Below are 12,170 nucleotides of genomic sequence, written 5' to 3'. Positions count from 1 at the left end.
AATTTGCCGTACTGTGAAGCTGGATTTCGACGCTATCCTCAGAATGGCTCCTCGTTGTCGCTCGGTCGTTACTTTTGGGTGCCCACCAGGATGGTTTTTTCCATAATTCTCTCTACTTTTTAAATAATTGACCACCGCGTATCGATTTCGCCCAATTACTCTTGAAATTTTTGAAATAGAAGCATTATTTTCTTTTAAATTTACGATCACTCTTATTTCACTTTCTGAAAGCTTTTACCCGCGCGGCATTGTATTTATATTTTGTAAGAACAAAATGATAAATGTTTAATTTTAAGTACACAATTACTTCTAACACTGTGACTACGATTACAGCATAAGATCGACTGACGAAAAGCAACTGTCTCATAGTTTTGTCACGAAGAGAATAGCATGTTTACATACATTTTCCAAATTCTTAGAATTATAGCCTTCAATATTTCGCAGAACTGTAGTATATACTTCTATATAATGTAAGCAATAACACTATGAATGAAGGAAGACAAAACTCAAGACTGACATAGAATTTTCATCGAATATCGCACGTGTCTTATAGTTTTGTCGCGGAGTGTAGAAACGAGAACATCGACGAGAAATTTTTGAAAATAATTTTATGTATTATATGTCGATTCATAATTTACGCTAGATCTAGGTTAAATGTAATTATTTACGAAATGAAGATTCAAAGACATGGACAAAATTTCTGTTTCATTAAACATTGTTAATTACGAACTGAAAAAGATCAACTGACTGCTGTCTATCTTCAATCATTTTTAACATTTTTAATTTTAATGCATTTTTATATTGTATGGGGGTTTATTATACACACATATAATAATAACACACTGGTAGCATTTCATTTGTCTATCTAATTCCGTTTTCCTTTGTTTTTACGTTTCTCCGTTATTATTCACTCTAATTAAATTTGTTGTTCTTTAATTGCCTATTGTGTTTCGAAAAGAAGATTAGTTCTATCTCATAAATCTCCTTCTACCTTAATTGTTGTAAGATTAAGTTATTTTGAGATTTATTCTAAAGTAAGTTTAACCATGTCGAGGTACATTATGCGTGAAACTGCGATCGAATCCCAAGTTTCAAGCGTAAAATGATTCAGCGACGTTACAGAGATAGTTTCATTGACATTAATTGTAAGAGGATTTGGCCGAAGTTACTGGCCGGTACGCTACAGCGTATTACATGATCCATCTGGCAACGGTGCCAAGTTGATTAACGAGAAATACGCTGGTTCGTCTATTGTCGGACAATGTGTTTACATTGATGAAAAATAAACGCGAACCACACAGTCTATTCGGAAATAAATTTTCTTCGAAAAAATAACATGCTTAGCAATTCGTGTAATCGTTCTGCTAAATCGGACACCTGAAACTTCTTTCTCTCTTACTTCTCGATGACTTATTTGAATTTCACGATTGCACACAGCCACATTAAATAATTTCTCGACGATGCATCGCGTGAAAAATAATTACACTTTATTATGTTTTCTTTGGCAACAAACAGCAGAAAATTGAAGAGGTGACTTCCCATGAGAGTGTTCAATAATTGTATATAATTGTTTATAAAAGACACTATAAATAAGAAATATATTATATTTTTATGACAAATTACTTTTAAAAATTTGAAGGCGCTACTTTACAACTAAGAAAAGCGATTATGATACTTTTTTCCTCGTTATAATATCAGCATGAAGTTCTACTTAATTTCACGTAAAATTGGAATTTCACATAGTATGTTGCACGACGCCGTCTACAGATTAATAAACGTCAGTATTCCCTGTAACAGTTGCATAATGAGCTTTATCTGCCGACGAAAAATCGACAAAGTTAGATGTCACGGAAACAAGCGGAATAGCGGCAAGAAATATTAATTTCACGAGACTGTGCAGCCGATACGCTTAACAAAGCTGTACGGAGATTGTCGATGATATTCTGTAATTTAAACCATCGTATAACCAGAGGGCAAATATGCCCCTGAAATGATCATCTCCTAGAAATTGTTTAATGAGGAATCAAGAAATGTGATCAATTTAAGCGAAGCAAACTCAATTTTCTCCGAACTCCGAGAGATATTTACCTGACCTTTCATCGATAAAAGCAAGATGACCTTTCCTGTGAAACATGAATTTATACACTAATAGATCTTTAAATCGAAATATGTACATAAGAACACTTAGCGCTAGAACTACCGAATTTATAATACGATTCATATGTAATAATTATAAAAATTATAAGACTAGAATTTTTACAACACCCTGTATATTATTGATAACAAATCTTTTGTATTCCAATCTCCATAAATTAGTTTTCTCGAACATATATATGTATATATGCAATAAATCAGTTACCTAATCATTAGCATTAAATTCATCGCACCAGTAGAAGTTTATTTTTTAAATATTTTTATCTCTCTCATTAAATGAATCTAATTGTTAACATAATTAATCGTATTTCTTTTAAGGGTTTGAATAGGAATTTCATGTCGATTTCGATACAGTTATCGACAATCTCTAACAATAAGTAGCGTACTAGTGTTTAGTAATTTTTAGGGGTGTACTGGAAAATCCCCAATATTTTGGGTTCGGTCCGGCCGAAAAATTCAGGCGGACGCCTGTGGCGTTGCGATACTCGGGCAGCCCGAAACCGTACGGGCAAACTATAGATATATCGGCTAGTTGACAGTAGGCGCATAGTGACCGAGTTAACCGTTTTAAACTGCCAAAAATTAATTTTCAAAATTTCGCCTAAGCCGTAAAATTTTTTAATAGAATTACGCACTGTAATATGAATTAGGTAACATTTAATAAACCAAATATACAATCCACAGATCGAATTAACAGAATAACATACGACATACAAAACACAAAACATTCGCAAATCACGCACACGCCAATTCACTCGTAACGTCGATTATATAAATTAACATTCGTCTAACAATTTGTCTACCCGAGATAGTTGCATGTGTGAGGAACAAGATGCCAGTTGTTTTTTTTTCATTCGTGCACTATACTTGTGTGCTTTGTTGAAAGTATGGACTTTTCACTGCACACGATTTGCTCTTTTATGTAATTGTCTGAATCATTTTTCTGTGTTTCAAAGAAATTGTGCACACTTCGACAGTACGTGATTCTTTTGTTTTGTATCTGATTATAAGTCACGCTTGAATATAAATAATAACAGAAAGATGATATTTTTTACAATTGTAATATTTCATGAATGATTTCGTTATGCTGTCATGTGAAATCCGGCCTCCTTTCGAGCACTGTTCTATTTGGCAAAAATTTGTGTTTATTATGTGCAAACAAATTTTTGCACATATTTTCAATTTTTTTTAGTACTGTATTATTATTAATTATTATATGCTATCTAATGTATAACATTCTATGTAAATATGCAGTTTTTTATATAAATATATCTAATTAACATTATTTAATATTTATTCATTTATTATATACTTTATAACTGACTAATATATATATATATTAGTAAGTAAAATTAGTAAGTAAAAATTACTGTTATAAAGTAATTAGTCTTTATTAAATAATTAGTCAGTTATAAAGTAATTTTTTGTCGAAAAAATTCAACATATAGGTGTTTTTAATTTTGGCTGGCCAAAACAGGCAAATCGGCCACTATGCGGTGGTGTAGCTACTACAGTGCAAGGAGTTTGTTAATTGTGCATACATAGACAAAACAGCGACACTTTTGTCACAAAAAAGTTACTTAAAATTACATTCCCGACAACATATCCAAAAATCATCGAAATTTGTGAGAAACGCACCAAAGAAAATTATCGCAATATTTAATTTATAATTAACCCTTAACGGGGTCGAAAAGCCCCGTTACGGGAACATAGTACTTATGCCACAGAAAACGAAAGGCCCCAACACGGGGACATGAAAAAAATTTAGTTTCCATTTCACTTATTTATCATCGCTGTAGTTTTCTTTATCAAATATTGCAACTTATTACATCATTGGTTTTTTGATCATGCACTAATAATAAATATTTACTGTAATATAAAGTCTTATGGACGGGTATTACAAAAAAAGCTCTCGGCCATTAAGGGTTAAAAACAATAAATGCCATTTAAATTCGTCGAATTCAGTTTAAAATTCACATCGGGAGTCCAACACAACATTATAGGACAACGAGTTAAAAATTGGAACGGATCAGATGAATCGGTCTGTCCGAGTGTTGCAGCGCCAGGGGCGCCCGCCGAGCCCGCCCGAATTTTTCCGGCGTGGCCCGAGCAGTCAAGTATATACCCAACAAACTGTACAGTTCACGTCTTCCGAGCGTAGCACTGACCATAGGTTAGAAAGTGTACAGGGGGGCAAAGGGACTCTTCCACTCAGAATGCTCGGGTCGCTTCGACTTTCGACGCCTAATCATTATTGGCGCGCGGAAATAACAGAGGAAGGAACTTAGACCGAATGCGATGGAGTGAGATGGACCTATAGAGAATTTTATTTTTTATCGTTACGTCTCACTTCATCGCTTCAGTCTCACTTACGCCCGTTGTTACTGCTGCGCGCCAGTAATGACTATGTGTCGAAAACCGAGACAGATCCGAGCATTGTGAGTGAAAGGGCCCTGTTGGCGCCCGCACCTCGCATCCCCTCATAAAAATATTCAAACCAGCCGAAAACAAACTTCCACGAATTTAGCACTTTAGAGGACGTTTTATTACTCACAGGGGATCAGCGCGTGAGCCGCCCGAGCGGTAATACCTATATTGGACGCTGTCTAGATTACCAGAGTACCGACAGAAAACCCCACGTACCATTGCACTCGCGTCGGGCCTGTCCGAAACACAGTCGTTCCACCGCCATCAAGTATCTTGGTAGGTGGTAACCGTGCCATCAAAAATGGCACTGCCTATCAAGGCATAACCCAACAACTTCATTTTCATTCGTCACCACCACCTATGCCTAGTTTCTTAAAAATACTAGAAGATGTCTAAAATTCACCAGCTGAACACATTTTTTTTGTACAAAGTCACACGAACAACATCCATCCAAAGATGACGCTGTATATCAAATATAGTGGTTAAAAACAGTCCCTCTGTGCATTGAACAAATCAATTTCCCAACCATCTCGAGACGTTTAATACGATCTACTCATCGAGAAGTGCCCATCGCGAGATATTCCATCTTTACATTTTTCGCGGTGATTCACGTATCAGGTTCCCTTGCACCTGTCCACTTTTAAACCTAAGGTCGACGCTACGCTCGAAAGAACTATGGACGAATTATAGGCGGCCTGCATACGCTTAGAAATTTTACGTACACAAATCAACTGGATGTTTTATTTTAAGTCTTGGGAATGTCTTTGTAAGAGTTTCTAGTAACTATAGTGTTTATTACAGGGGTGTCTAGATCGGTGCCCACAGGTACTCTAGTGATACTCCCCTCACGAAAAGTTACCCCCTCCATACATACCTTTACCGATTTCTATTGAACAGTAGATAGAATTGCACACGTTCACAATCTCGGGTAGCTCCTATAGTAGAGGTAGTGGTATAACGTTGTTTTCCAGTTACTAACGTGAGGGGAGTAAGTTGGACACCTCTGATTTATTCTATTCGAATGTGCTTTGGCGGATCGTATAATCTCTTTTTTCACTACAAGAATATTCCATTTTTTCTATTGCTGCTTTTTAAAAGCAAACCTACGACAATTGACATTAAATAGAAATTTACATTCTTTACAAAGAATTCCAATATATTCAAACTCATACAGAATTGTACAAAAATTTATTGTAATGAAAGAAGATTATTCACAAAAATGATAAATATTTGTGTACCTTGAAACCTGAAAAGAATTTACGAGGTTCAGATAAATTATATATATTGAATGCGTATTACGTTCGACAGAATCTCGATCCAAATCATCCAGTAAAAATAGTTTGTGAATGGACATTATGTAACACATTCCATGTTTTATCGACTTCTCCATTTCCAAACCTCAATTTGATCGATAATGTATAGCGGAAATCGGAAAAACGTGTATGAGAATGTCATATATTACGTAAAAGAACATTTAAAATTAATGAAGTAATACAGATACCTCTTAAATTTAGGAGAGATATTGTTGAGTCAATTGCTTATGAACTAAAAACAGTGCTTCACCATAAAATATGACCTACCAAATACTAATAAGAGTTTATCAATAATACACGAATACTTTTGTCCAAATGAATTATAATATTATCATAAATTTCTGTTCAAATTAAATAGTAAATTGTTAGATTAGAAACAATCGTGTAATACATATTCATTTGCTTTTATAATAATTTGGTGTACTATCGTATAATCTAAAAGAATGAAAGTCTATTTGATTATAAAGAGCCATGTCTATTACAAGTAGAAATAGTAAATAGTGGGCAGACACATTAGTCAGAAACTTAGGTCATGTTGAAGTTTTTGAAAACAAAGTTCAGTATTATATTTTTAACCATATCACTTAAAAACATCTCCTTTCCAATGGCACTATAAATTACAGTTTGCTTTGTATATTATCTAAAGCGAAACCTCTTCTGCAAATCGATATACGTAGAAGTTATAAGAAACTTCAAGCAAGTGTTACTTCTTCTTACTTAAATGTCGCACACCATGTTTCTGATGGATTTTAAAATTGCTGCTGGGAATATGAAGTTTTGAGTAGTACCGAACACGCTATAGTTACATTTTACATTACCTTCATCTTAAATAAAGTTGTATAATGGAAATGAATTGCAATACATACTGAATCTTTCACAACCCAGAAAGAACAAAATCGTTTCATTATTTTGTAATTTTCACATTTGAAATTAATTTTAAGATTTACATCTTTAAAAATACAAGTACGCATTTAAGAATTACTTTTTGCTTTCTTTTGTATGCTACATATTAATTATGTATTAATATACTTTAAAAAACTGTAAAATGAGATTTTAACATAGTTTAAATATGTAATTCCATTAAAAATTTTCGACGTTAACTACGTGTAAGAAAGTTAACTTTTAAATCTATCCAAATGACTTTTTAAGTGAGACTTCTTTAAAAAAAGGTAATTTTTTATGTTGTATTACAAAATATCATATTTCACTGGATTTCTTCAGTATTATCTTCGAATAAATATTTAAATGACATAAATAATAGATTCTAGCTTTTTTTCTTGTCTTCCATGAAACGAAAAAGTGTGGTACGTCAGAAATAATGGTCCACATTAGCACTTAAATAATTTAAAACTTCGTACTCCGATTTTTTCTGCTATCACAACAAACAATATCCAATACGAAAAAAGAGTTTTAAGTTTTAAAATGATACCAAATACATTCCTGTAACAAGTTCTTTAACCGATAAATATATCACGAGATATAAATAATTTAAGAAAATTTGAAAATTGTTATAATACGCTATAGATTATAATACTTAACAATACATTATTACAAATTTGCACACATTAACGTAATGTTATTTACACATCATCACAATATGGGAAAATCTGCAAGCACAGTGCGAAACATAAATTTTCTCGATAACAACAGATATATCTAAAATGGGCTATTATTATAGATTTTCTACGTAGAATTCTTGAACTTTTTCCAACTGCAAAATGTTCCGCTGAAAACAGAATTTTACCGATATCGCAATCATTCGTCGGAAAATCCCGGTTCATGTCCTTCAGACAATAACTGGAATTTCGACATTCAAAGAAAATATGAAACTGAGAATGCTTTAACGTCAATACTTCAGTCGAACAATACTGTTCCTAAACTTCAATTGATACGATCGACAATTCAATTGAGTTTATTTTTTAATGGAATAAATTTAGGTAAAGATGCATTATTGCGTAAATTATTTGCATCTAAATGTCATGTAAAAGAAAATTTGTCAACAGAAATCAGTAGTTAATGACATATATGAGCATTTCATTTCCTGTAATGTAAAACAATTAACTCTGAATCTAAAATATACTTTCGATTCTTATGTCTAGAGTATTGATTATCCGGCATAACTTGCTTTATCTTTTCGTCCTCGAAATGAACCGATTGATCAAGGACCTATTCCACTTTCAATTAATTTCTCTTCGCAGACCTACATCGAGACACAAACGATATTTAATTTTATTACAATAATTACGTACTTTACCAATTTTTACTATACTTAGTCGCTATAATATGTTTTGCTATAATATATTAGTATAATTTTTATTTTATAATCATATCATATACAACAGTATTATAACAGTAGAAAACGTTATAAGTAAATATAATTTTGGTACTTCTGAAATATTCTGAAATAAATTACGTAGTAGTATCATGTCTGACCCCTTGACCTACACTATCGTGTCAGACTAGTGACGAAAATTTTAAGTTGAATTTGACAAATCTAAGCATATACTATTTATAAGTATAAATTAAATATTGCTTCTTTATTATTAATCGTTAACCTTTGTAGTAAACGTAAACACAGAATAAGCATCAAAATTGTCGCTTTTCCTAATAAATTATTAAGGATAAAGTAGGTATATCGAACATAATTAAGAAATAACTCATAGGGCAACGGGTTAAATTAAGCAAAGTTTATGGAAGTTGTAAAACAAAGAATTAAGAACACTTCGAACTATAAAAAGTTAAAGAACTAATAGTCTAATTAAAAACGGATAGTACATTTAACTCTTATTGGTACTAATATAATATAATGATGTAATTCTATTATTTGTTCCAAATTCAAAAATTCAAAAATATGTTAACATAATAAATAAACAGTAAATGAAGAAGAAAATGCACATTTTTATAATTAAGTAAACAAAAGGTCGCCTAAATTATTACTCATTTGTCAATTTTATGCATTTAGTTAATCATTTCTCTATATTTAAGCTGATATTCCTTCAACGAAACTTCAATTAGGAAAATGTTCTATTTTCCTTGCAAGGAATTCCTTAATTACAGTCGCGTAATGAGAATGAAAATTGCTATGCAACAAGTAGCAATTACCGGATTTCACAATCTCGGGCTGAATAAGGGTAATTCTTTTAAGAAGTTGTTCCGCAACTCCTTGGTAACGGGAAAGTAACTTGTAACAAAAAGTACTCTCTTCAATGTTGTCTTCATTTCAAGATATCAAAATTCACACCCTTTGTTGTCGTCAATCATAGAAGTGAAAACAGTTGTACCGCTCTTATTCCGTGTGTTGAAAGCAACATTTCAACACTTCCTGTAGTAGCTTTACCCACTTTAAAACAAAACTTGTTTCCCCTTTGTTACCTGATGCTTGAATTTATTATGACGCAGTGCTATAATATTGCGCACAACAAAGAGCTATTTCCAAACGAACGTGATTACGCATATGAAACTTTCTACAAAACAAGTTTAAATATATTACTAATTATTTGTAGCAACAGGGTTGTTTGTTAAATGACTGAATCAATGTTTTCTAAATCAGCTTTAAAGTTTTGTAAACCTATACGTATCTAAGTATGTATACAACCATAAGGAAGTGAATAAATGAAATGTCAAAGAAATGTAACCTTCGTTTCTCTTGTAACCAAGTAAATGGGAAAGGTGAAATAAAAACCTGTTAAATCGTTTGAATATTTTAAAAGAACAAATACACGTTTCATCGTACTTCGAAATTATCGAATTTATCATATTTTAAAGTATTCCAAATATTTGAAAAGGGGAATGTTTAATATTAAAATGTAACATCGGCATGCCAATCAGAAACAAAATTTTACCGACATATACGAATTCTTCCTCGGTCTCATTAGCGGAAACATTAGCTGTTCCCGAATCGCGTCCGCAGTTACAGGAACCCCCGAAATCTCATCGGAATAGGGACTAGAGGGGATTAACGAGTAAACGACTTTCACGCACGTTCGTTGGCTCTCGAAAGCTCGCATGTGCGAGCTGCCGCTTCGGGGAAGCCGTACGACGTCACAACTATAGATACTCTATTTTCGCTTATCTCACCTCTACTGGCTCCTCTCTAAACTCCCTTTCCCTCTCTCTGTTTCTTTCTTTCTCTCTCTCTTGCCCCCTCGCCGTGTTCGTTCTTCCCTCTGTCCCTCGCCCAATCTGACGCGGGAAATGTGTATTTCTGGCTCGGCCTCTCGACGGGCGCAGGGCAGAGCTCCGAAGACGAATTCGTACCAGAATCCGGTTCGACCACGAATCCCGATAAAGCTGATAGAAATCGCTTGTCGATGATCTCCAGAAGCTGTCGAGGGGAAACGATCCCTCGGATACGAGAAACAATAGCCAACCACGCGGGAAATTGTACACGGAACGGCCCGGATATGAGCAATCCCGTGCGTTCGAGAACGTTTTGCGGCCGATACGATGGGATTCTTCGATCTTAAGCACCGCGTGCGTACTTAGTTTGCTATTCATTCCGGCGGAGAAACGTGTCTCTTGCTCGTAATTGAAATAAATGTCTTGTTATCTGTAGAACGTTAAGAGGGAGGCGATCGAACACGTAAAATTGAAGGGAAAGCATTCTATCGATGAATGATATGCAAAAGGAGCTAACTTTGAAACCATTATGCATTTATTAGAAGTTTAGTAAGCTAAGAAAATTGAAGAAAACGGGACAATCTACAAGGTGAAATAATGTTTCTATTTTATTAACACTCTGAGTAGGAAGACGATTTAATTGTAATATTCAAAAGAAAAGAATTTAGATGTAATATTTATATCTATTGCAACAGAAGAATGTAAATAATATTTTTCGTGGTTTGTAATTACGATTTCATAGAAAACTTAACTGCGAATTTAATAAATTTAATCAATTTTCACGAATTAAAAGATAATTGAAAATCTAATGAAGAATATGACACTGTACTAGTGAATTATCCTATAAATAACGTTGTTTGTATATGCTTCTTCTATTTTTAAAAATTAAAATAAACAAAAGCTTTTTTAATATATATATATAGATAGATCGTTAGATAAATAATGAAGGAGAATATGTTTAACATGTTTAAAAAGTTATATTTATCTTACTTTTCATGGATGAACGAAATGTACAAAAATAGCATTATCTATGGAATGACATAATATTTTTGATAAAAACTGGTTCATTTCAACGAACAACAACCCATTACAATGTCCTACCTTTACTGGTGAAACTGAAACTTCTAAGCCTGTAACTGTCTTCATCCTCGCCGTCTTCCCTCGACGGCACCTGCGACGACGTGTCAGGCACGTCTAAAAATGCATTGCTCTTCCTGTGATGAGTGTGGTGCATGCTTTGCCCTCTTCGGCTTCCTCTTCTTCTGAGACCAGGACTGATGTCATTGTCAGTCAACCTGGGCTCGCTGCTGCAGTGTGCAGACTTAACTGTACCTTGGTGGTGCTGCGCGGCTGAAATGAAAAATTAAAACGTGTGGTTGATACAGACATCAATTTCAAGGGTAAACATATGTAATATGTTAACATAAATAAGTCCAGGTGCAAATACGAACGTGTTCGTATTCTAAAAGTTTAATAATAACTTATTACAAATGCGTATGATGCTAATGAATAAGAGATTAATTTAAAGCAGTGAAATGGAATTTATATAATTAGTTAATTATCCAGTACTAATTTTACTGCTTCGTTAAACTAATAATACCAAAAAGAATGTTAAATATTATTGGAAATGGGTGATTAAATGATGAAACAGTATACATATTACAGTGTGACTTTATTGTAACGGCTTTGAAAAGCACGTCTGGCTCTTTCAAGTTTTCGAATGCAAATAATACGGAACACCCAAAACTAAGTTGAGGTCCGCTTTTCTTTACAAGACTGTGGCATTGCCTGGAGGAAAGTCTCTTGACTTCGCGTGACAAAATCTAGACACATCTGGTTGCCTTTCTGTCACCTTTGTTTAGACTAAAGATATATAAACGTTAGGCATTTTTGCTTTTGTTAGCTTAGCATTAGTAATAATTCAACAAATATATTCAAACATATTTATGTTACTACTCAATAATTAGTAACTATCAAAGACTAGGCGTGTGCGGGCCACCTAATGTGCCGGGTATACATCCGATTTCTCGGGTCGGGCTGGAAAAATTCGAACGGACACGTGCAGACGCCCGCGACGCTCCAGCACTCGGGCATTCCGACCCACCCGATCCGTTTCGATTCTTAATCCGTTGTCCTATAATATGGTGTTGGACGAGA

The 12,170-nt window shown here is 33.8% G+C and overlaps 2 protein-coding genes across 2 annotated transcripts in view; one reads left to right on the top strand and one right to left on the bottom strand.

Annotated features, from left to right (window-relative positions):
- Rgk3 (Rad, Gem/Kir family member 3) overlaps positions 1 to 12,170 on the bottom strand; it is a 143,092-nt gene that overhangs the window by 110,112 nt on the left and 20,810 nt on the right. The window contains exon 3 of the mRNA XM_031981124.2: positions 11,115 to 11,363. Coding sequence (XP_031836984.1) covers positions 11,115 to 11,363 — 249 coding nt within the window. The remainder of the gene's footprint in view (positions 1 to 11,114; positions 11,364 to 12,170) is intronic.
- Positions 1 to 12,170, top strand: part of LOC116424216 (uncharacterized) — a 185,951-nt gene that overhangs the window by 165,103 nt on the left and 8,678 nt on the right. The gene's annotated exons all lie outside the window — the stretch shown is intronic.

The sequence above is a fragment of the Nomia melanderi genome, chromosome 7 (assembly GCF_051020985.1).
Source record: "Nomia melanderi isolate GNS246 chromosome 7, iyNomMela1, whole genome shotgun sequence".
Taxonomy (NCBI): domain Eukaryota; kingdom Metazoa; phylum Arthropoda; class Insecta; order Hymenoptera; family Halictidae; genus Nomia; species Nomia melanderi.
This window is presented reverse-complemented; position numbering and strand designations above follow the sequence as displayed.